Source organism: Benincasa hispida, chromosome 9 (genome assembly GCF_027475165.1).
Source record: "Benincasa hispida cultivar pf3 chromosome 9, pf3_genome.v1.1, whole genome shotgun sequence".
NCBI classification, from domain to species: domain Eukaryota; kingdom Viridiplantae; phylum Streptophyta; class Magnoliopsida; order Cucurbitales; family Cucurbitaceae; genus Benincasa; species Benincasa hispida.
The window spans coordinates 68,208,786-68,235,180 of NC_143486.1; the positions used below are offsets into that span (position 1 = coordinate 68,208,786).

Genomic DNA, 26,395 nt, shown 5'->3' on the forward strand with positions numbered 1-26,395 from the left:
CCCACCAACTCTCTAACCCCACGCTATTACCTTTTTTATTATCCTCTACTCATTTTATCAAAAATACCCCTACCATTCTATAATACTTGACTTTCATCATTTTATCAAGAATATTGGGCCTATCTTCGTACTTGTAGAGAACACTACGACATGAAATAGGGTGATAAAATGTATCTTGAAGATCGAAGATTGAAATATGGAGTGGGAACAAAGAAAATTTCACCTTTGAATGGATCTAACCCAAAGATTGAAGATTGAAATAGATCTCCAGACAACCAACGATAACCCGCCGGACACCCACTGAAAGAAACCCACACGACCAGCTCTGGAAAACCAACGATAGCCCACCTGAAATCGGACAACGCCAAGCTCACTTGAAATCGGACACACAACCCACGTGACCAGCTCCGAACAACCAACGATAGCCCACTTGAAATCGGACAATGCCAAGCTCACCTGAAACCTGAAGGCAATAGTGAAGACAACCCCATCGAAGGCAAACGGCCGACCAACAGCTACTGAGAGAGGAGAGAGTTTGTTTGGGTAGGTGAGACCAGCCGATCAAGGGTTTGAGTTTGAGTTTTGGTAAAGTGAGAGAGCTGAGAGAAATGAAATTGTAGGTCTTCACGCGCGCGAGAGGGAAATGAAAATTTTGATAAAATAAAAAAAAAATAATGGGAGGCCTTCAATGTCGGTTTTAAACCAACATTGAAGATCTGTTTTTTTCAACCGACATAATACATCCGATAATACTATTTTCAACCGACATTGAAGCCCGAATTTCTTCTAGTGATTAAATTCTTTAATTACATTATTCACCATCAACTATCGAGCACTCCATTAAAGATTGACAACTACACTCTTTGCACTACAAATATATTTTTATGTCCATTGGATATAATCAATCAACAGTACGATGATCCTTCACACATTGCTCGTAAGTACAGTGGGGCTAAATTACCCTTTTTCCCCTGTAGTTACATCTAACTCCTTAAGTACCACTCATTCCTCTAAGGAACAATAGATCATAGTCCCACTTGTTGGGGTTGATGCCCTAAATCTCGTAGGGTTCTATAGTTTATAAACGTTGTATGAACAAACTTTTTATGTGATTAATAAAATATATCATATATTTTATTCACTTTATCTATAAAATATGTGATATTTTAGTTGCATTAACCACAAACCAATAAACTAACATCCAAGATTATCTTTGTAACTTAAACACATATGTGCAGACATACAAGTGGATCATGCTTAAGTGATAACCTAAATGGTTTGTAGTAGATGGATAAGGTTGGGTACCTTATCCTGTGACACTACGAGTATAACCCATTTTGTAGGTGCTACAATTGTTGTAAAGTGCTACAAATGATTTGATCCTGATCATTCATGTATTAAACATGCGAGCGAGAATATTCTATACAAAGGAGTTTGTATAAGACTAGACCACAAAATGTTTAGTCTCATTATATAACACCATTCATATAGAGACTTACATTTCACGAGGATGACCAAAGGTAACATGACGTGAATCTTAAGTGAGTTGTGAACTCTTGCCTATGAGGATGGTCCTTTGATTTGTATAGGTGAGAATGGCTAGACGCCGACTCAACAAGCCTACCATTATGGGGACTCGTCTGATTAGGGAGCTGGGCAGCTACACAAGATGGAATTCACTCTTTTCCTGAGGAAGGGGTAAGTAGATAAATTGCTCCCTTATAAGCTGATTTTAGGTCTTGAACAATGTGGTGCAACCCTCTCTTGGCCCGAGAGGGGTTTAGTCATAGTGGGATTATAATCTATTGTTTATTCGAGGGTTAGTGGTACTTAAAGAGTTAGATATAACTACAGAGGCAAAACGATAATTTGGCCCAGCTGTATTGACGAGCAATTTGTGAAGGATCATCGTACTGTTGATTGGTTATATCTAATGGGCACAGAAATATATTTGTAGTGCGAAGAGTGCAGTTGTCGGTCTTTAATGGAGTGTCCGATAGTTTACGGATGATGAATAATGTAATTAAAGAGTTTAATTAATTATTCATGTACTGTTGGAGCTTTAAGCTATAGGTCCATGAGGTCCCCTTAGTAGCTCAAAAGGATTTAGTTGAGAATTAGTTTTTGGGTTAATTTGAATTGTTCAAATTAATAAAGGGATTTAATTATATATGATATAATATAATTGTCATAATGTATTTGATTTATTATAGCTTAATGGGAGGAAATAAATATTTGAATGAGATTCAAATATATTTCCTATGAAAGGGATTCATAGTTGATAAATTTAATATAAATATGATTTATATTAAATACCATATTATACATAAAAGAAACTATAATTTAGATTGTATGTGATACAATATTAAAACTATAGATTATATGTTATATTTGATATAATATATAATTTAATATAAATATAATACGATAAGTTAGTTATCATATTTATTTATATTATTTTATTATTATTTGAATAATATGGAAGGGAGTTACAACTCCCTTCCCAATCTTTTCTCTCCACCCACTTTAGTGGGTGGTTATGTTTTTTATGGCAAAATGGAGAATAAAAGAAAAAGAGTACGTTGAAGTTGTTGAATGATTGGGAGTTTTACAGAAGTGTTATGTGTTCTTGTGTTCTTGAGAGAATCCTCAATCCTCTTCCTCCACTAAACTTTGCCTCTAAACCAAAATAGTTAGAGCCCACCACTCTTGGGTACTCATCTTGAGAATACCGTGGACTCCATTGTGGTTGTGTCCGGGTTTCTGTTCGAGGTTATTTTGAAGAAGGCTTAAAAAGGGTTCATGTCTGTTCAAGGGAAGATTCGTGAAGAAAAAGGTCTTCAAAGGTGAAATTCTTGAAACCCTTTTTCTTGAATAGCATGTCATAATTTAACTAAATGCATATTTGTTGTATGTTTACAGCAAACTTAGTATTCAATAATTAATAGAATTTTGTGGTCCGATGAATGTAAAAGCTAGGGGAGGTTACAAATATTTCATTACTTTTATTGATGATTATTCAAGATATGGGTATGTTTATTTAATGCAACGTAAGTCTGAATCTTTTGAAAAGTTCAAAGAATTCAAGGCTGAAGTTGAAAACGTATTAAATAGAACGATTAAAACATTTCGATCTGATCAAGGTGGAGAGTTAATGGATTTGACATTCTAGAACTATATGAAAGAACCTGGAATTGTATCCCAACTCTCAGCACCTGGTACACCTCAGTACAATGTTGTATTAGATAGAAGAAATTGAACCCTGTTGGACATGATTCAGTCTATGATGAGTTACGCTTCCTTACCTGACTCGTTTTGGGGTTATGTAGTGGAGACTGCAGCATATATCCTGAACTGCGTTCCCTCCAAGAGTATTGCCAGAACACCTTTGGAGTTATGGAATGGTCGTAAAGCTAGTTTACGCCATTTCAGAATCTGGGGTTGCCCAACACATGTGTTTGAGGTTAATCCTAAGAAATTGGAACCACGTTCGAGGTTGTGCATATTTATAGTCTACCCCAAGGGAACGAGAGGTTGCTATTTCTTTGATCCTAAAGAAAACAAAGTATTTGTATCAACAAATGCTACTTTTCTTGAGGAAGACCACATAAGGGAATACAGACCCAAAAGTAAAATTGTGTTAAATGAGATTTCCAAAGAAACTACTGAATCTTCAATAAGAGTTGTTAAAGAGGCTAGTACTTCAACAAGAGTTGTTAAGTAGGTTCATCTAGTAGGTCAAATCCACCTCAAGTGTTGAGAGAACCTCAATGTAGTGGGAGGGTTGCGAATCCATCTATTCGTAATATGGGTTTAACTGAAATTCTAGCTATGGTGGTTAATGGCGAAGTTGAGGATCCATTGTTTAACAAAAAGGCAATGGAAGATTTTGACAAAGATGAATGGATCAAAGTCATGGATCTCGAAATGAAGTCTATGTACTTCAATTCAATATGAGATCTTTTAGATCAACCTGATGGGGTTAAACCTATAGGTTGTAAATAGATCTACAAGAGGAAACAGGGTGCTGATGGGAAGGTGCAATCCTTCAAGGCTAGGGCTTATACCTGGGTAGAGAGAGTCAACTATGAGAAGACTTTCTCGCCTGTTGCCATGCTTAAGTCTATTCGGATCCTCCTATCCATTTTCTCATATTATGATTATGAGATATGGTAAATGGATGTCAAAACTGCTTTTCTGAATGGCAATCTTAAGGAGATCATTTATATGGTGCAGCCCGAGGGATTCATAATCCAAGGTCAAGAGCAAAAGGTTTGCAAGCTTAATCGGTCCATTTATGGACTGAAACAAGCATCTCGATCTTGGAACATAAGGTTTGATACTGTGATCAAATCTTATGGCTTTGATCAAAATACTGATGAGCCTTGTGTGTACAAGAAGATCATCAATAGTTCAGTAGTTTTTCTAGTGTAGTTTGTAGATGATATCCTATTCTGGGAATGATGTAGGTTTACTGACTACAATTAAGAACTGGCTAGCGACCCAATTCCAAATTAAATATTTGGGAGAGGCTTAGTTTGTTCTGGGAATTCAAATCTTTCGAGATCGAAAGAACAAAATGCTAGCACTATTTCAAGCATGTATATTGACAAGATGCTTGTCAAGTATTCAATATAGAACTCCAAGAGGGGCTTATTGCCTTTCAGGCAGGAAGTTACATTGTCTAAGGAACAGTGTCCTAAGACACCTCAAGAGGTTGAGGATATAAGACAGATCCCCTATGTGTAGGATTGTATCAACATCAACGGAAGCACAAGGATCATCTAAGCACTCAAACTCACTAATTTTGGTATAATATAAAGTATGCTTCTGCAGAAAAAATGGATTTCAAGACATACCTCTGATAGAACTTCTTCAAAGCTCCTTCTCCAGCTGCAATCTTCTCCATATCTTGTTGTAGACCACCTCAAGATCTTTCCTCCTATTTTTTTGGTGCTCTAGATTGAGTTGTGGGACTCAAAACAAGCTTGAATCAAGGGATGAAGGAGAAAAGCTCACTGATGCAACCTTGTTGAAGAACCTTTCTTCAAACCAATTTTTCTCTCAAAACTTTTTTTATTGCATGCCCGATTTTCACTCCACTCTCTTCATTATATTGCAAATCAACATGCAAAGAGGAGAGTTGCATGATTTGTAGCTCATACTTGGAGAAGACAAAGGCAAGAAGTTGCTCCATGTGTGAGCTACTTAGGTGATGGATAATGGAAAAATCCATTTTTCCATTTTGTGTTTTAGTTTTTCAATTTTTTCAATTTTATCTAAAAATCAAATTTTGATTTAAAATATCTATTTGATTTTAAAAATTAAAAATTAATTAATTTCATAAATTAATTATTAAATAAAACTTAATTAATTTAATATCAAATATTAAATTAATTTTAACACATATCCATCTTTATATATTTAAATCATATTTAAATATATAAATTCTCCTATTTTGTTTAATTCTAAAATTAAACATAATTATATCTCATATAATTACTAATTCCCGTAATTCTAGTTTGAACGTTTCAAATTAACTTATCACGCTATTCTAGAGCTAGTCCGTTACGAGCTAGCAAGGGGACTCGTAGACCTATAGATCATGGGCTCCAACGATTCAAGATTAATTGGCTAAACTCATTAGACCAAATTAATCTCCATTTGTTAACTAATGGGTCATTCCACTACAGCCTATAGTTGCACTCCCCTCACTGTAGATATATTATGTCCATATGATTTAACCATAATCAGCAAGTCGATCCTTCACAGGTTGTTCGTAATAATGCTAGGTCAAATATCTGTTTTACCCCCAAGATTACGTCTTATTCCTCAAGTCCCTACTGATCCTCCAATGAACAACTGGTTTGTGATCCAATCACCAAACCAAACTCCCTTAGCCCAATGAGAGGGTGGGGCCTTTTGTTCAAGACCTAGATTCAATACTTGAGAGAATAACCTTTCTCCTATCCCTAAATCGGGTAGGCGTGAACTCCGTCTTGCACTCTATGTCCCTAACTATCTATCCAGTCATACCTCTGAAATGGGAGTCTTATTGAGCCGGTGCTATTGAGCCAACCCTCAACTATGCAAATCTAAGGGCAATCCTGAATAAACAGAAGTTCATAGTTAGCTCAGGATTAAGATCGAGTTACCTAGGTCATCTAGGTGAAATAGTTATTCATATATTATACATGCAAATAGGGATGTTCTATAAAAAGGAGTTTGTATAAGATCGGACCCCGAAATGTTTAGTTTCATTATATAATACCATTCATAATAGAGATTTACATTTCACCAAGATGACCATAGGTAACATGACCTGAATTCTGAGTGAGTTGTGAATTCCTACCTATGAGGGTGGTCCTTTGATTTGTATGGATAAGAGTTGCTAGACATCGACTCAACAAGCCTATCATTTTGGGAATTCGTCTGATTGAGGAGTTGGAAACACAGCTACATAAGATGGAATTCACTCTTTCCCCGATGAAGGGGTAAGTAGATAATTTGCTCCCTTATAAGCTGATTTTAGGTCTCGAACAATGTGGCGCCACACCCTCTCCTGGCCCGAGAGGGGTTTATTCATAGTGGGACTATGATCTATTGTTCATTAGAGGGATCAGTGGTACATAAGGAGTTAGATGTAACTACAGGGGCAAAACGGTAATTTGGCCCAATTGTACTTACGAGCAATTTGTGAAGGGTCATCGTACTATTGATCAGTTATATTCGATGAATATAGAATTATATCTGTAGTGTGAAGAGTGCAGCTGTCGGTCTTTGGTGAAGTGTTCGACAATTAACGGATTGTGAATAATGTAATTAAAGAGTTTAATTAATTATTCATATACCGTTTGAGCTTCAAGCTACAGGTCCATGAGGTCTCCTTGATAGCTCAAAAGGATTAGTTGAGAATCAGTTTTTAGTTTAATTTGAATTGTTCAAATTAATAGAGAGATTTAATTATATATGATATAATTAAATTATTTCAATTATACTATAATTGTCATAATGTATTTAATAAATTATAGTTTAATGGGAGAAAATAAATATTTGAATGAGATTCAAATATATTTTCTATGAATGAGATTCATAGTTGATAAATTTAATATAAATATAATTTATATTAAATGCCATATAATAGAGAAAAGAAACTATAGTTTAGATTGTATGTGATACAATCTTAAAACTATAGGTTATATATTTTATTTGATATAACATATATTTAATATAAATATAATATGATAAATTAGTAATCATATTTGTTTATATTATTTTTTTATTATTTGAATAATATGGAAGGGAGTTATAACTCCCTTCCCCATCTTTTCTCTCCACCCACTAAGTGGGTGGTTATGTTTTTTATGGCTAAAAGAAGAATAAAAGAAAAACAATTTTTCTTCTTCTTCTATGTTGAAGCTGTTGAACGATTTAGAGTTTTACAGAAGTGTTCTTGTGTTCTTAAGAGAATTCTTAATCCTCTTCCTCCACCTAAACTTTTCCTCTAAATCAAAATAGTCAGAGCCCACCACTCCTGGGTTCACACCTTAAAAATACTGAGGACTCCATTGTGGTTGTGTTCGAGTTTCTATTCGAGGTTATTTTGAAGAAGGTCCTAAAAAGGGTTTGTGTTCGTTCGAGGGAGGATTCGTGAAGAAAAAGGTCTTCAAAGGTGAAATTCTTGAAACCCTTTTCCTTGAATAACATGTTGTAATTTAACTTTAAATGCATATCTGTTGTATGTTTACTGTAAACTTAGTATTCGATAATTAATGGAATTTAGTCGATCCGCTTTCGCTCAATGTTCTCCTCAAAAGAGTTCCGTCAATTATGACTAAGCCTCTATCAGGCAGGGAGAGGGTGTGGCACCACATTGTTCAAAACCTGAAATCAGCCCTTAAAGAAGCAGTTTATCTACTTACCCCTGTTTTGGGGAAGGAGTGAAATCCATCTTGTGTAGCTGTGTTCCCAACTCCCCAATCAAACAAATACCCAAAATGGTAGGCTTGTTGAGTCGGCGATCTAGCCACTCTCACCCATACAAATCAAAGGACCGCCCTCATAGGCAGGAGTTCACAGCTCACTCAGGATTCAAGTCATGTTACCTATGGTCATCCTTGAAGGAAATCAAACTATGAAGATTTCCATGAGCAACGGAAGGGATCGTTCCAAATTCCATTTAGATTGAACATAAACAATTACAGTCTTTAAATGGAAACATACAGGTTATGCTTATACAGAAATTACAATCGAGTCTAACTCGATCCACGAACAACCAATAGTTCCTCGAACCCAATCGAGTCTAACTCGATCCACGAACTGAGTGAGGATAACACCATAATAGTTACCTTAGTATTCTTGGTATGAGAATCCAGGAGTTGTGAGCTCTGTATGATCTTGGCTTGAGGAAGAGACTGGAGATCTACAATCGAGTAGATGATTGAGCAAGTGGGAGATAAGAAGCTGGTCTACCGTATAGACGATTTGCTCGATCGTTTAGTAAACGGCAGCCTATCGCATAGACTGTGCTACTCAATCGTGTAGCAAAGATCAGCTGAATGACTATCGTATAGTCAACTCTACATGATCGTTTAGTCTCTTTCAACGCTATCGCTTAGTGAAACTCTTTCACTTGATAGCTTGTCTCCGTGAGAACTTTCCGAATGAAGCAACTTTTTAATTTTAGGAAAAAAAATTTTCTTTTATCTCAAGGTTACCATAAAACTTCTAATAACCTTCCACTCAATCGATTATTAGAGAAAAAGAATTAATTATCATATAATTAATGTATTATAAATAAATATGTTAATGAACTTATCATATTATATTTATAACTTATAGTTTTAATATTTCATCATATGAAACATATAAACCATAGTTTTTTTTTTCTATTTTATGGTACTTAATGTAAATCATATTTATATTAATTCCTCCAAGTATGTATCTCATACATCACACCAATTATATCACATATAATTGAATTTTCTCTTGATTTGAACACTTCAAACTAACCCAAAATCCAATTCTCAACTTGAACCCATTGAGCTACCAAAGGGACCTTACGGACCTGTAGCTTGAAACTTCAACAGTACGTGAATAACTGACTAAACTCTTTAGTCACGGGATCCACTATCCGTTAACTGTCGGGCACTACACTAAAGACCAACAGCTGCATTCTTTCAGATATATTTCTATGTCTATATTAACCAATCAATAGTGCGATAACCCTTCAAAGATTGCTCGTAAGTACAGTTGGGCCAATTTATCGTTTTACCTATGTAGTTACATCTAACTCCTTAAGTACCACTGGTTCCTCTAAAGAACAATAAGTCATAGTCCTACTATGACTGGATCCTCACTTCCAAAGAAAGGGTGTGACCACTATGTTCAAGACCTGGAATCAGCCCTTAAGGGAGCAATCTATCTATTTACCCCTGCTTCGGGGAAGAAGTGAATTCTATCTTGTGTAATTGAGTTCCCAGCTCCCCAATCAGACAAATCCTCAAAAAGATAGGCTTGTTGAGTTGGCAATCTGGCCACTCTCACCCATACTAACCAAATGACCGCTCTCATAGGCAGGGGTTCCCAAAACACTCAAGATTAAGGTCATGTTACCTATGGTCGTTTTAGTGAGATGTAAGTCTCAATTATCAACGACATTATATAAAGAGACTAATCATCTTGTGGTCCGGTCTTATACAAACTCTTTATATAGGACACCTACGCTTGCATGTCTCCACATGAATGGTCAGAATCAGACCATCTGTAGTAGTTTACAACATTTGTAAACCTCTATAAAGCGGGCAGTATCCGTAATGTCACTAAGATAAGGTATCCCTCCTTTATCCTTATACTACAGACCATTTAGGTTATTACTTAATGCATAATTTACTTGTATATCTCATTTATATGCTTAAGTTTACATAAAATAATCACGGATCTTTGTTTATTGGATATGAATAAATGCAAATAAAATAACTCTTATTTTATTAATAACAATGTGTACAAACTGTTTACAAACTACGAGACTCCGGGAGAATTAGGACACCAATCCCAACAATCCTAGTGAAATGTAAGTCTCTATTATGAACGGTGTTATATAATGAGACCAAACATGTCATGGTCCGGTTTTATACAAACTCCTTTGTATAGAATATCCTTGCTCGTATGTCTAATACATGAATGATCAGGATCAGATCATTTGTAGCACTTGAAAACAATTGTAACACTTACAAAGCGGGCCATACTCGTAGTGCCACAAGGATAAGGTACCTAACCTTATCCATCTACTACAAACCATTTAGGTTATCATTTAAACATGATCCACCCGTATGTCTTCACATACATGTTTAAGTTACAATGATAACCTAGGATGTTAGTTTATTGTTTTGTAGTTAATGAAACTAAAATATCTAATGTTTTATAGACAAAGTGAATAAGATATCGTATATTTTATTAATCACATAATGAGTTTGTTTATACAATGTTTACAAACTATAGGACCCTACGAGATGTAGGGCATCAACCCCAACATAGAGATCCTCGGTGTCCTCCTCCCAGAATTCACTACTCAGTCCATAAGGGGTGTGGTGCCCATGCGTTGTGTGGAAGTGGCAGTGAAGGCTGATTTGTCTCACCAATATGCGACCTAGGAAAATTATGTGAAGTTGTAAGGCTTTAATCATTTGAGTCATCAACAGGTGCTGGAGGTGGAAGTAGAGCTTGACATGCTGACTTCTCAAGATCTAGAGTCTTTTCTTTTTATGTTTCTTCTTCTTACGGAGAAGGCAACGAGGGTGTCTTTTCATGCAAATCAGAAGGCGGGGGAGAAGAGATTCGTTTAATGACCTCCTTATTGCGCGGAGGTGGAGACTACTCTTTTAAAACTTCAAGCGGCAAAAAGATGGTTGGAGGAAGAGGAGATATTTCTGTTGGTGGTTCCAAGGAAGGGGGAATGGACACATGCTCTTCATTATGTGGTGGTGAAAAGGTAGAATGCGACTCATTAATTTCTTCTTCTTCAACTACTTTCTCCGAGCTTGCTTCTTTGACAACCTCTTTCACCACCTCCCTTCGTTTAGGCTTTAGAGGTTGTAGGTAATGAACCGTTTGAGATTGTGAAGGCCATTTTTTTTAGCTACTTCAGGACTATGCGATGAATTTCTCAGCAATCTTTCAAGGACTTTGTTGGTGATGACACCGCTAACAGGTTCCTCTGGCTCATCCCTCATTGATGGGATAACATTGATGCAAAGCCTCATGACTGTAGAAGGGAGAAATAATTGGCCCTTTGACTTGTAAAACATCCTTTGAATCTGAGCTTCCATGATGCGACCAACATCCATTGGAATACATTGCATGATGCAATAGATGGCCATCACCCTATCCTTAGAGATGGAGTGCTTGTGCATGGTTGAGATCAACTTCCTTTTCAGAAAATAAAGCCACAAATTAGCCTCAGGTGTTAGGCAATTTGGGGCCAATGTCATGACTCCCTTAGAGGGATCACTGGTACTTAAGTAGTAAGAGATAATTACAAGAACAAAACAGTAATTTGAGCCAACTGTAATTACGAATTGCTAGTGAAAAATCGACTTAATGTAATGGTTAAATTCATGGATGAAGAAATTTCTAAAGTGCAAAATTCTATATAACTCTTATATTAAGAAATTAATAGAAATCATATAGTAAATGTACATTACTTTAATATAACTCTTATATTAAAAATAATACATACATACTATATGGACATGCCATCATATATTATAACTATTATAAATTTGATGCATGAATGTGCTTTTATTATAAAATATAACTCTTATATTAATTAATGAAATTATATAAACATGCATTTAAATATAACTCTTATATTAAAATGCATGAGAATGCTTAACTTAATCATGCAACTATAGAATATAGCTCTTATTTTAAAATAATGCATGAGTTTATGTTTATCCTATGGTAGGATTTATATTATATGACATACAATATGACATATAAATAATTAAAATCATACATCATATGTATAATTAAATAAAAACAACAATATTAGACCGAAATTGGCATCCTAAACATTAATTAAATTAATATAACACTTACATTAATTTAATGATTGAAAATATAATTATTAATTAATTATTGCAAATTAATAATTAAAAAATGAAAAAACTACAAAGAAACTGTTGGAGGGGCTCGAACCCACAATCTGGTGGTATCCTGATGCACGCGCTGACCATTCGGAGCGTTTCAACGCTGGTTTTTATGTTGTCGTAGTGTTGGACCACAGTGCGGCTGGAGCGTCGCAACGCTGTAAGGCAGAAAGTCTGCTCTGCTTCGCTCGTTCATTTGATTTTCTTCATTCTTGCTCCAAAATTTCACCAATTGAAGCCGAAACTCCATCACGAACAACACGGACAATTACATACTCGATTACATGGAATTAAAGATCCAAAACACTGGGCAATTACAACTTTAAACACTTTTAAAGCAGTAAAATCTAGGCCAATTTCGAAACCATACAATATGCAAAAACCCATACATTCATAATGCATCATGCACCCATCAAAACTCTGAACTAAAGTTCCAAAAACAAAATTTAGAGATTCGAGATGGCTCTAAAACCAATTGAACGGATTAGAATTCCCCACAACAAAAGTAATTAGATGCATTAATCTCCAAATTTTATTTTACAGAATGCAGAAAATTCATAGCGATGGAAACTATGGAAAAATATAAACCTAAGCATGCTTTCTATAGTGCAAATTAGAGAGGAATGGATTAATAAATCACTTATCCGTCAAAGACCAATTCTTCGCGTTCCTCTCCAATTTGCATCATCTTCTTCCAATCCTATGAACACCGCAACTGGACACCACTATGAGGTCTTCCCCGTTATTCTCAGGGACGAGAATTGTGCAGAGTTGTGGGCTTGCACATAAGTTTGGCAGGAAGGAAGGAGAAAAGAATTGAGAGGAAAAAAATTTCTCTATAAACAAGACAAAGAGAAGAAGAAGAACCAGAGAGAGAGTGAGAGAGGGAGATAACTTTCTCTCTCCTCACTTGTTACATGAGAGAATGAGAGATTAAGGGGTGGGGGAGTTGTAACTCCCACCCCTTTATCAAATTTGAAATAATTAGATTCAAATTCTAAATTTGAATTTAATATATATATTAACCGCTTTAATATATATTTAAACTATATGTAATATTGCATATAACATATAAACTATAGTTAATATTATATCACATATAACATATAACCTATAGTTAATATTATATCACATATAACATATAACCTATAGTTAACATTATATTACTTATAACATAAACTATAGTTTATGTTCTCTCAAATAACCTAAGGTATTAATATGAATCAAATCCATTTTAATTTTAACCTATAGTTTTTATATGAATCACATTCATACAAATAATAATTAAATCATATTCAAATTAATTCTAACATATAGTTTCTATATAAATCATATTCATATAATTAATATTTGAATTATATTCAAACATTTATTTCTCTCATAAAACTATATAAATTTAATACGAATCATATTCACATTAAATATAGCATATAGTTTTTATATGAATCATATTCATATAATTAATATTTGAATCATATTCAAATATTTATTTCTCTCATAAAATTATATTTAAATTTAATATGAACCATATTTACATTAAATTTTAATGTATAATTTTTATATGAATCATATTCATATAATTAATATTTGAATCATATTAAAATATTTATTTCTCTCATAAAAATGTATCAACATACATTATATTATATAATGTATCAATATACACTATTTAACTGTATCTTATACAACTAATTCCCTTTAATTAATTTGAACAATTCAAATCACACCAAAATTAATTTGATTCCCATTAGTTCTCATTGAGCTAATGAGGGGATCTTATAGACCTATTGGAGCTCCAACGATATGAGATTAATTAATTAAACTCTTTTAATCAAATTAATCAATATTCATTAACTGTCGGTCACTCCACTGAAGACCGACAGCTGAACTCTTCGCACTATAGATATATTTATGTGTCCATTAGATATAACCAATCAACAGTGCATTGACCCTTCATAAATCGCTCGTAAATACAATTGGGTCAAATTACCGTTTTACCGCTGTAGTTACATCTAATTCCTTAAGTACCACTGATCTATCTAATGAACAATTAGTCATAATCCAATTATGAATAAACCTCCTTTGAGCCAAGAGAGGGTGAGGCGCCTCATTGTTCAAGCCCTGGAATCATCCTTTAAAAGAGTAATTTATCTTCTTACCCTAACTATAGGGAAGGAGTGAATTCTTCTTATGTAGCTATGTTCCCAACTCCCCAATCAGACGAATCCCTAAAATGGTAAGCTTATTGAGTCGGTGAATCTGACCAATCTCACCCATACAAATCAAAGGATTGCCCTCAAGGCAGGAGTTCACAACTCACTCAGGATTAAAGTCAAGTCACCTATGGTCATCCTAGTGAAATGTAAGTCTCTTCCAGCAACAATGTTATAAAGATAGACTTAACATTTCGTGGTTCGGTCTTTATACAAACTCTTTTGTATAAGATACCCCCACTCATATATCTCCACAAGAATGATCAGGATTAGATCATTTGTAGCATTTTACTATAATTGGAACAACTACAAAGTGGGTTGTATCAGTAGTGTTACCAGGAGAAGGCACCCAACCTTATCCATATACTACAGACCATTTAGGTTATCACTTAAACTTGATCACCTTTATGTCTCTACATACATGTAGTGCCACACGGAAGTCATGGGTGATCATTGGTTCGATGCTTCGGGCGAAACCCATTCCCAGGGTGTGACGGGCGGTATGTGCAGGGCCCGGGTACATATTCACCACGGTATGTTAATCTATGAAACAATCGGGGGATGGCCTATTCCATAGCGTGGTTAGAGCTTATCGAAAAGAAAGACATTCTTTTTTTATTTTAAGTTTAAGATTAAATTAAAAAAAAAGTTATATCAGCAAAACAGAAGAAGGTAATTAAGTTACATCAGATAACATTGGATCTAGGTTAATGGATTATTGCACAAGTAATACAAAATTAATCAACCATTGACCCAACGAACATAAAAGTACGAGGCTTTAAGGCATACACCCCAGTACCCTTGTTAGCTTTAAAGCAAACTATGAGGCTACGAACATAAAACAAGGACTAAGAGTTTTGAAAGAATTTGAATTGTTTAAACTAAATTAGGGAATAATGTTTATTGTATATGATACAATTAATATAATGTATATAGATACACTATAATATAAATTTAATTTTGAATAAGATTCAAAATTAAACTTTATAATAAAAGAAAATGTATTATTTGAATATGATTCAAATTCAAATAATTAATATGAATATAATTCATATTAAAACCATAGATTAATAAATGTGAATGAGATTCATATTAAAGCCATAGTTTATGAGAGAGATGTGTATTTGAATATCATTTATATATACATTTAATTAAATATGAGATATTTAATTTAAAATCAATCAATTAATTAATTATTTTAGTTAAATGAATTTCATTTCATTTTAAGTAATAAATAAGAAACGTGTATTTTTTTTAAGGTAAAGTTGATTGACCAAAGGTGTATGAGTGATGAAAATGAGAATAAATATGGACTAAATGCAAACATACACTGTCGATGAAGTAATAAATCTTGGAGTATTCCAAGAGCCGAATTCCACAAGACTATTTATGTAATTTAATTCTTCTAAGAAAGAGATTTTCGATGCAAACTAATGGATAACCATAAACAAGTGATTTTTAGGTTGAACGTTAATAAAAGCAGTAAACAAAAATGTTGAACATGAGTACAGTTATGTGCCAACCTTTCGGGGTCTATACTATAAGTGATGCAACTGCTTCATACGCAGACAGTGAAATATGCACGAACAAAATACTACTCTTATTTAGTATTGTGTCAAGTTCCTTTAGGAGATCTAAGCAGCTAATACCTAATGTTCCCATGGTTAGTTGAATCCTAGATCAATTAAAGTTCATATTCTTTATCCTATGGTGCCTCTTATTCCTAAAGCGACTGATGCTCTTATTCCTAGGTTGCTAGTCTCATATTTCTTTGTGACATTAGTTTATATCCTAACCTTCCTAGCATTAAGACTCCACTAGATTACTAAATTAAGTGATCAGTTTAACTTAACAATATTTTCTCATAAATTCAATAAAAGAAATGCAAAAGTCAAAGAAGTATGAAACATAAGGCTTGCTCAAGCCATAAAACCCTAAGATATTCACATAGCTGAATATCTTAGAGAATTTAGCTCATGATTAATAATAAATTACTAGATTTCATTCAATAAAAAATTAGAGCTACAAGATGATGTTCAACGGGTAAAAAAAGAAAATAAAGAACTACAATGAATGAATAAAAGAATAATGCTGGAAAATACAATTCTAAGGTGCCTTGAGGCAAATCCTCAATTTCTTAGTTTTTCCCTAGGTTGATTCTCCTTTTTCAAGGATAAATCTCCTTTCACCATACGCTTTCACGGGATGAGATAATCTAAAGCGCTAGATTGTTGCAAAATGACAAGACACTATGGAGAAATGGTGATGAATTCCACAATGGAGAGTTTTTGAAATGGGAGGCTTTTTCTTCTTTATATAGACCAAAATTGACTATGCGTGAATATGAAAAATTTGGGTTTTCTGATGCAGGCGCATCAAATAGAAATTTGCATAAACAATAAAAAAAAAAAAAAAAAAGCCTGCCAAAATTCACTAGAATAACTCCGAATTAGCAAATAACATCTTTTAAGCACAACTATCCCCTAGTGTCTTTTTTTTAACAGATTACGACTAAAATTAGAGGAAAATTCATGCAAGAATCCATTTTTAAAGTAAGTAGAAGTGCACAAATAAAGGCCCAAAAACATGCATTTCATTGCATGTATCAAAAGTTTTTTTTTCTTTCATATGGAGTTGGCTATTGCAAAAAAAAAAAAAAAAAAAGAAGAAGAAAAACTCCTCCTCTCGTATCCATCTATCACCTCATCACATCTCCATCTTTTTATTATCTTTTTCAAGTTTTTTTTTGGACAAATAGTTCTGTACAAAAAAAAAAATCTCCTCCACAACAAGATTTTTCGTCTCTTTCAAAAGTTCGTTCTCATAAACTGGTCCTTACCAAGAGAATAGTGGGGAAGACCTTATGGTGGCATCATAATATTGTTTGTGGAAAATCGGTTCGTTGAGGAATTGTGAAGACCTGGAGAAGTTTGAAGAACGGTTCTTCAAAAGTATGTTTCTTCTTCCCTCTAATTTCACACTTAACTCACTACAATTGATGTATGTTTCTTATCTTATGTGTTGTAATTTTGAAACAAAATAAAAGCAAAGTGATCGCTCGCTTTTGCTGTGGGATTTGATCCCTTTACTAGCTGGATATAATGACGATTTAGCCAATATTCTCTACAAGGACTGTCTCTAAGAGAAGCCCCAAACTAACAGCAAAAGTCAAGATCGTACACCTAAACCCCTCAAAAGGAAAGTCGGGCAAAATGTAATTTTTGCGATTTAACGCTACTTAATTATGATGGATGCACTCCAAGAACCTAGCTAGGTTTTAAAAAAAAAAAATATTTGGAGATATTCCAGGCAAAGCCACAAATTTGAGAATGATCTCAAACGAGCCAAATGCGATATGACCATACCAACGATAACGAGGTTGGTACGTCATATAATAGGATCTAGAGCTGCCAACAAAGCAATGAGTGAGTTATACCCCTAAGTTCAAATCAAAAGGTTCAACTTGCAATCAGTAGATCCGAGGAGTGAGAGCTAATATGGTAGGTGAATTTGGACATAATGAAATATGCCAACAAATAGAAAAAAGATAAAGATAAAAATAAGATAAAATAAATAATCTATGATAAGATTTAATTTTGTTTGGGATAAGAAAAATCTTATATCCTAAGCCTAGTAGATTTAAGATAAATCCTAGATCAAATTTCCTATAAATACATCATTATAGTTCCAAATGAGGGATAAAAAAATTTTCAAACTAAAAATTTCAAACTTCCTATTTATTATTTAATTCTCATATTGACGTTGGCATTAGAGTCCTTTTTCTTTATTTTGTGGGTTCACTTTCCCTCAAATTAATTTTATTGTTGTTGTCACATGAATGTGAGGTATGATTTTTCCCATCTGATGTTAACACATATCAAAACACATTGCAGCACGTCCATCTTCACATTTTCAAATTGATGAAAATATTGATAAATCATTGATGAATGATTAAAAGAAAGCATGTGGATGAAAATTTAATGTTTTGCAAGGGAGATGTAAGAAATCAAAACAAAATTTTTCCTTGATGATTTAAAATAAAGTAACAAGGTTTCATAATACCAAGTCTTTAAGTTTGATTTAATTTTAGTCTTTTAAGTTTTAAAATATTATGATTTTACTCATGAGATTCAAATTTTATTTTTATTTAGTCTCTAAATTTCAAGATTTACATTAATTTTAATTTTTCATTAAATGCTCATTCTTAGTAAATGTTAATATCTATTAATTAATTTAAAAGAGTTAAAAGAGTTTTAATTAATCAAGTTGTACTATTTTTTTTTCTATTAAAATTTTTTTTCTTAATTATTTTAAATTAATTAATAAATATTAATACTAAATATTAAGTAAAAATTGGAGATGGAAGATATAAAATTTAAATTTGAGAGAAAATTAATTAATGAAAAAAAAAAAAAACTCAAACATGAGTCCAAATTTAGATAAATCAAGCCTGGAAACCTAGAAGGTTAGAACCAAAATTTAATATTTTGGAGTGGAAAGTTAAGAAATAGAATTTTTTAATTTAAAATAAAGTAATGAAAAAGGTAAGAATACGAAAATTAAAAAAAATATATATATATAGTTTCTCCAAGTCTAAAGTACAACACACCCCCTAAAATGGGATAGGTCGTGTAAGCTAACGCCAAATGGAGAAGTCTGCACCGTTGGATCAAAAAAGATGTCGGGATCTGATATTCCGTCATCCCACCACCACACCTCACCTCGTACGTAAATCCCCAACATTTTCCCTCACACTAAAAAAAGATGGAAAAAAAAGAAAAAAGAAAAACATAAAAGTCAAAAAGAAAAAAAAAATTAAAAGATAGGGAGAGAGGAAGGGACAGGTGTCTCCTTATTTTGTTTTTCCATTCACTACATCAATTCCAAGTCTTTAATGACTACACGGACCTCACCCATTTGCACATTACCCCAAGCTATATTCCTCTGTATCCTCCAACATAATTCCTCACTGCACCCGCATTACACAACCGTACACATTTCGCCTTATTTCCACGTGGCGCGATGTAATAAATGAACGGTGATGATTTGGAGTTGTAGTTTTATATGAGGAGTAGAGGATGGGGATCTCGTGAGTGCTACGTGTTCGAAATTTGATGCTTGGTGTGGAGTAACGAAGGGCGCAATGATGTGAAGAAATGGTTGTTGAGAAAGGAATATAAAGAATGGAGTGGTCAAGTTGCTGCAGAACCCTGGTGGCGGAAGCGGCCGCGGAGGTGGCGGTGGTCGGGATTTGTTTTGACGAGTAAAAAGAAAAACCAAAATGAAGGATGCAAACCCAGCTCTGCCCAACGGTGGCTCTTACAGATCTTCTTCAAGATTTTCATCTTTTTTGGCTTCTGAAGATCGTGACTATCTTCTCTCTCCCACCGGAGCTCAGGTACTATTTATTTTTTAAATATCTAGTAAAAGGAACGACACAAAATGAACTTGGGTTTTAGTGTTGTCGTAGATATTAAGGAATGGTTCAGCTTGAATCAATAATTTTATGAATTTCTTTTATGAAAGGTAGAGAGAAATGATGGAGAGAAATCGACGTCCGTACCGTTTTCTCTTTCTGGGTGACGAGTATGGAGGACATAAGTATAAATAATGGTCGGAGGTTGATATTTTCTTGACAATAAATCGAGTATAGTTTAATTGACATATAGTCTTGAAAATTTAGAGATTTGATTACAAAAATGGGTTTCCTTCGTATAAGACGAGACAAACTCTAGAAATAATTTGGGGTTTTAGAAACCTAAAACGCCATTGGATTTGGTTTAGTGAATGCTCAAGGGCTTTCTTGAATCCAAAACAACTCAAGAACGTACATAAAATCATACCATAACAAACCCAAATAGCTGTATTTTGATTTGGATTCATCATTTCTGATTGGATCTTTTAACTTTAAACTTATTTCTTTGATGTTTATGAACTCTGATGTTATATATAAATGTGAAGTCTGTCGATGGTCAGACTGGATTGTCGGTTGGATGGACGTTTTTATGTTTTGGGTATTGTTCGGTGCTCATTTTGGCACGAGCTGCACGTGGCAAATTCGTTGTCCAAATTTTTGAAGGCATTGAAAGGGGATTTGATGCTCTTTTTTTGTGACACTTAAACCTTTAGGACAATTGTCATCTCATTACAGATCCAGAAACAAAATTTTCAAAATGTACTCTAATTAGGCAGAATAATTATCCTTTATTATTTGAAAACAAAATTTATGAAATTTGCTTACGTGGCGGGGTTTACGTGGAATAATCTTCTAGTACCACATCGCTTTCACACCGATTAAACCTTATACCCATCTTCCCAATCGGATTCTCTTTTCGCGGTGGCGATTTTGATTCTAATTTTAATTCCGGCGACTGTGCAGGTCAAAGTTTCGAATCTTGACGGCAAGGTTCTGGGTCTTTATTTCTCTGCCAACTGGTATCCGCCGTGCCGGAACTTCAACCAGATTCTAGTCCGAACCTACGAGAAGCTTCAAGATAATGGGTCAAACTTTGAGGTGGTTTATGTATCCTCCGACGAGGATTCCGACGCCTTCAATGAGTATCGTGCGAGTATGCCATGGCCGGCGATTCCATTTTCCGACTTAGAAACCAAAATTGCTTTGAACAGAAAATTTGAGATTGAAGGTATTCCGTGTTTGATTATATTGCAGCCACTAGAAAATAAAGATGAAACGACAACGTTGCATGAAGGAGTGGAAGTTGTTTACCGTTATGGAGTGGATGCATTTCCATTTACAAGGGAGAAATTGGAGCAGCTGAAGGAAGAAGATCGAGAAAAGGAAGAAAATCAGACTTTGTTCACTTTGCTAACAAATCAGTATAGAGATTATCTTTTGGGTCATCCAATCCCTAAACAGGTCTGTTCGAATTATCCCTCGAATAGCTGTTATAATGTGGTTGTCACTTTTATAATATTTCGAAAGGAAAAATATTTAGGTGCATGCTACCACCAAATTCTCCGATCATTAGTTTGCAAGGGACGAATTATCCACACTTTTTTTTACAAATATTTTATTATTACTTTCAACCAACTTCCTCGACCTTCCGACACTGCCAGGCGTCAGCCCCCATACATGGTCTTACGACTTTGCGGAGACCTGTTTTTTGGTAAACAGTCGCCCGGGCCTAGTCATTGCGACCCCCTTTGTGAGGAGGCACCCCTTCTCCCGGACTATTTTGCCAAGTTTCTTAGAGAGAGTTGTCTCGCGATCCTAGGTATTCTCTACCTACCCACCTGTGTCGGTTAGGATGCACCTAACTATTACTCTTTTGAAAATATATATTTTCCATAGTTATTATATATAATGTGGTGTCACTTTTATAACCTTTCAAAACTATGTGTTTTGCACTCGGTCACGTTTATATTCTTTCGAAACTTTATTTTTTTGAAAGTTGTTATGATGTGGTTGTTGCTTTTATAATCTTTCAAAACTATTTCGAATAGTTATTACAATGTGATTGTCCCTTTTATAATTGTTTGACTTAGGATCAATAGGAGTAGTTAAGCGGTTATTGGGCATGTTTGGGTGTGATTTCGCGATTTCAATTTTTTAATATTTAGAATCATTTTGAAACATCTCATACTATTAAAACTGATTTTTGAATGATTAGAGACGTGTTTTGAAATGATTTTGAATATGGAAAAACTGATTTTAATTCAATCACTCCCAAACATGCACGTTGTATACAAATAGGAATTGAAGTAATTTGCCTTTTCCTTGATAGGAAATCAGTAGTGAAAAATTGATGAAGTTCCCTTCAAGAATTGGAAGTGAAGTATGAAACAACATGGAAGATGAAAATATGGTCAAAACTTGAAAAATGGAAAGTGAAAATGGATAAAAAGAAGGTGAAACTTTTTCCTTGAATAGATATCAAAGGAGGCCTCAAATTAAGAGAATTTTTCAATGCTATCCGAAGATTTTCCTCCTCTCTACATACCCCTTATCATAATCATTACAAAATGGTAAAGCCATAGCCACTTGCATCTTGTCATCTATATTCTATGGATATGTTTGAGAACTGAACATGTGGATCCCATACCTTTGATAACTTTGGACCAATTGCTGTTTATTGATGTCGGTCTCATTGATGCCCGATGGACCCCGATACTCACCAATTCCTGCTTTAAGCTTAAACATTATCCTCCCTTCTACTGTTCTATTTCTCTGTCTCTTTCTAGGTATCTTGTGGTTGATGGGATTCCTGTCTTCAGTTCATTGCTTTTATGATTTGGTTGGAGATTCGATATCTGACAATCGATCTTCTTTATTCCATCTCGTCTTTGTCGATTGAGTTGTTCTTACTTAGCTTTCGAGTCGAGTACTCTAATGCTGTTGCTTTTACATGAGATTTTTAATCATTATAGTGATGAATTAGGGATATGTATGGTATGGTTGTGGAGGGGTAGGAAAGTTGTTTACACTTCCCATTCATCTCTACGAGAAATGGATGTGGCCTTCCTTTTTTAATTAGGCCACATTTTTTAAGTTTTATTGGTGGAGAAGAACTGCTTCCTACTTGTCGGTTGAATGAATTGAATTCTAGATTTGAAAATTTTGTTATGTAGTTCTAGGTTTCCTTTAATAACCCTTTGAATTTGGTTTTCGGGTTTTGAAAAAAAAAAAATTATAAACACTATCCTCACCCATAAATTTTTGTATTTTGTTTCCATTTTCTACTAACATTTTGTAAAACAAAACCAAGTATTGAAGTAGTTTTTGTTTTTAGAACTAACTAGAAATTTAAGTGTTTGCTTAAGATTGGTGAAAACTATATTGAGAAAATTGAGAGCAAACAAGTATTAATTTAAAAAATAGAGAATTAAAAATTAAGGTCCCGTTTGGTGAGCATTTTGTTTTTAGTTTTTCAAAAAGTAAGCCTGTATAACCACCCGCTTCTATCTATTGATTTGTATGTTTTGTTATCTACATTTTAGTAGTGTTTTAAAAAACCAAGGTAAATTTCTAAATTAAAATAAGTAGTTTAAAAACTTGTTTTCTTTTTGGAATTTGGCTAAGAACCCATATGATTACATAGAAAAATATGAAAATCGTTATTAAAAAGATCGTGTGAGACAAGTACAACTTTCAAAAACCAAATGGTTACTAAATGCGGCTGAAATAGGTATTAATCTGGCCTTAGTTCTTGATAGTATATGGTTAACTTTAGTTCCACAAAGTATTGACACAAACTAATGTAAGTAAAAGAATGTTGTCGTTAGACCGCCCCATAATTTTGCGGGGTTATTATAAATATTCTAGACGTTTCTTTTCATTGTAGCTTGTAGATGGATCTTGACTTTGGAAATATTGCGCATTGAACTTGAGCTGAAATACTGGTATTATTTAGAAGACGTGACCGTGGTGGAGGATGAAGTTTTCGTGGTTTTGCATTTGATTGTATGCTTTCAATTGTTTACCTTTAATTGGATGTTGATTGTGCAGGTGCCTGTTGTTTCATTAGTAGGTAAAACCGTGGGGCTCTACTTCTCGGCGAAATGGTGTCTTCCCGGTATGTTCACGCCAAAGCTGATTTCGGTGTACAACAAGATAAGGCAAATGGTACAAACGAAAGAAGACGAAGATTTTGAGATTGTTTTTGTGTCGAGTGATAGAGACGAAGATTCGTTCCAATCTTACTTTGGTTCAATGCCATGGCTAGCATTGCCATTTGGAGACCCAATGATTAAAGAACTCGCCAAACATTTTGATGTTCAAGGCATCCCTTGTTTGATAATCTTAGGTCCAAATGGTAAAACAATCACCAAACAAGGTAGAAATCTAATAAACTTGTACAGGGAAAACGCCTATCCGTTCACGGAAGCAAGATTAGAGGAGTTGGTTAAAGAAATGGAGGAAGAGGCAAAAAAGCTTCCAATATCCGTACGCCATGTCGGGCATAGACACGAGCTGAACATGGTGTCTGAAGGAAACGGGGGAGGACCTTTCATCTGCTGCGAGTGTGATGAGCAGGGTTGTGGATGGGCGTATCAGTGCCTTGAATGTGGATTCGAGGTGCATCCAAAGTGTGTCCAGACGAGCAAGGACCACGACTCTCCCGTCAATGGAAGGTGACATGCTGAAGGTGACCTTTTGCTACTTTTCAACCAAACTGAGATTTAATTGCTTGGTTATTTTAACTGTTTCTTTCTTTCTTTCTTTCTTTCTAATTTATAACCTCTATCCAAGTACACAATCTGCAGCTTGAAAACAATTTGATCGCTAAATTATTTTAGCGAGGGATTTACTCATTTCCATTTTCAAATGATTATGGATGTGGCATAATGTCTTGATGTGCATATAAGTTGTAATAAGCGAGGTTCTAGGAGTGTGAGTTGGTATATATTTGTTTGATTCTTTGAGTTTTCGAGTTGAAGAAACCATAAATGGAATGACCTTTTGGCGAGTTGTGTTTGATCAATGTTTTTCGACCTACAAGTAAGAACCCAAGTTGACTGGGCTCGAGTATCTCGGGTTCTTCTCGACGTGCCACCATTTCTCAGCTTGCTGACAATTCTTGACTCGCCCATTTATATTAAAGTTCTACATCCTGTGGAGGCACAAAGTCTTGTACTGGGCCTATAAATTGGGGTCATAGTGGTAGGTACGGTACCTTGTCTAAATTGCAGGTTTAGCCTATATGAATTATTGGTGGAAATATTGCTTCGTCTTTAGTAGGTCATTGAGTTAAAAAAAAAAAAGAAAAAAGAAAGAAGGTATAATCCGCTTCTTTTAAGGGTTATTAAACTTTTGTAAATGTGTATAGCTTAACTAGCATAACATAACGATTATCTAACTAGCATAATATAACGATTATCAACATAATTTAGTGGTTTGATTCTTCAAAAGAAAAAAAGATTCTTTTTAACTCTTGATTGTCTGTGAAATGTTTATCAATCTTTTTATGAACTTTTAACAAGTACTGTCTGGTTATTGTTTAAAAAACATTCTAAAATTTCTCAAAAAAAAAAAAGTTACTATCTATTATAAATATCATAAGTTAATTGTAACCATGTTTGGTATCCTGTGAATATTGACCATGTGTATTTGTGAGAAACTGAAGGAACTTTGGAGAAAGTTTCTATTTTTGATTTTATATATTTTATTTCCTAAAATTTAGTTATTTATTTTATATATTTATTTATTTTTACTATGTTATATTTCTTCGAATCGTATTCCTTTTGTATTTTATTTTTCCTTATGTTCCTAAGTGCTGCTACTATTTATGTTTATATTTTGAATTGGGTCTAAACTTGTAAACCTATTCCAATATCATTTTATTTCATTGATTTCAAAAGATAATCATCAGAAGAAATTATCATCATATAATTTTATATATTGTATATATTATAATAAGGAAATTATGGTATTAGAATGACATTCGATCTAGAGGAAAATTGACGTTATAATCATTGAGTTGAAAAATGTTCCTAAATTTTTCATTCCTCATCTACATCTAATGTCTCTCTTAACTTATAAAGTACTTCCAAGGTACTTTCAGTTACCTAGATCTCTAATTTGAGAAATATTATTGACGTGTAAAGACCTATCGTTTTGGCCAATCAAAGTTTGACACATTATTACAATAAAATTAAACTTTATTCAAGTTAGAGTCAAGAATTATTGTGTCTATTGTGTCGTTAAATTAAAATTTGGAGATAAATAAATAAATTAAAAAATAAATGTCACGTGTTTTTTGTTAATCAGAATAACAGATTTATTTAATTAACAGTGATTAAGCTTGGATTGGGCTTGGACTGGAATTACAAACGAATCAGGCGAGTAATTTAAAGTTGTTTGGATTCAAAGTTCATCTCAATTTGAGTTCATGGTGGAAATTCGGGTCAAAGAGAAGATTGGACTCAAGTCCATCTTTTGTCCAAGTTAAATCTTTGGGTCCAAAAGTAATTGGGTTCAAATCCATGTGAGACCTATGAAAAACCCCTATAAATTGAGCGTTACTTCTTTTGAAAGTTGAAGTTTTGAAGATCTGAAGAATAATATAATACTCT

At 34.0% G+C, this 26,395-nt stretch overlaps 1 protein-coding gene across 1 annotated transcript; it reads left to right on the forward strand.

The window, feature by feature from the left end:
* Positions 1-19,214: 19,214 nt before the first annotated feature.
* On the forward strand, positions 19,215-24,798 carry LOC120068816 (putative nucleoredoxin 2). Its single transcript, XM_039020449.2, has 3 exons — positions 19,215-19,760; positions 20,742-21,239; positions 23,829-24,798. Exons 1-3 carry the CDS (start codon positions 19,644-19,646, stop codon positions 24,456-24,458), a joined length of 1,245 nt encoding a protein of 414 aa, XP_038876377.1. The 5' UTR covers positions 19,215-19,643; the 3' UTR covers positions 24,459-24,798.
* The last annotated feature ends 1,597 nt before the right edge of the window (positions 24,799-26,395 follow it).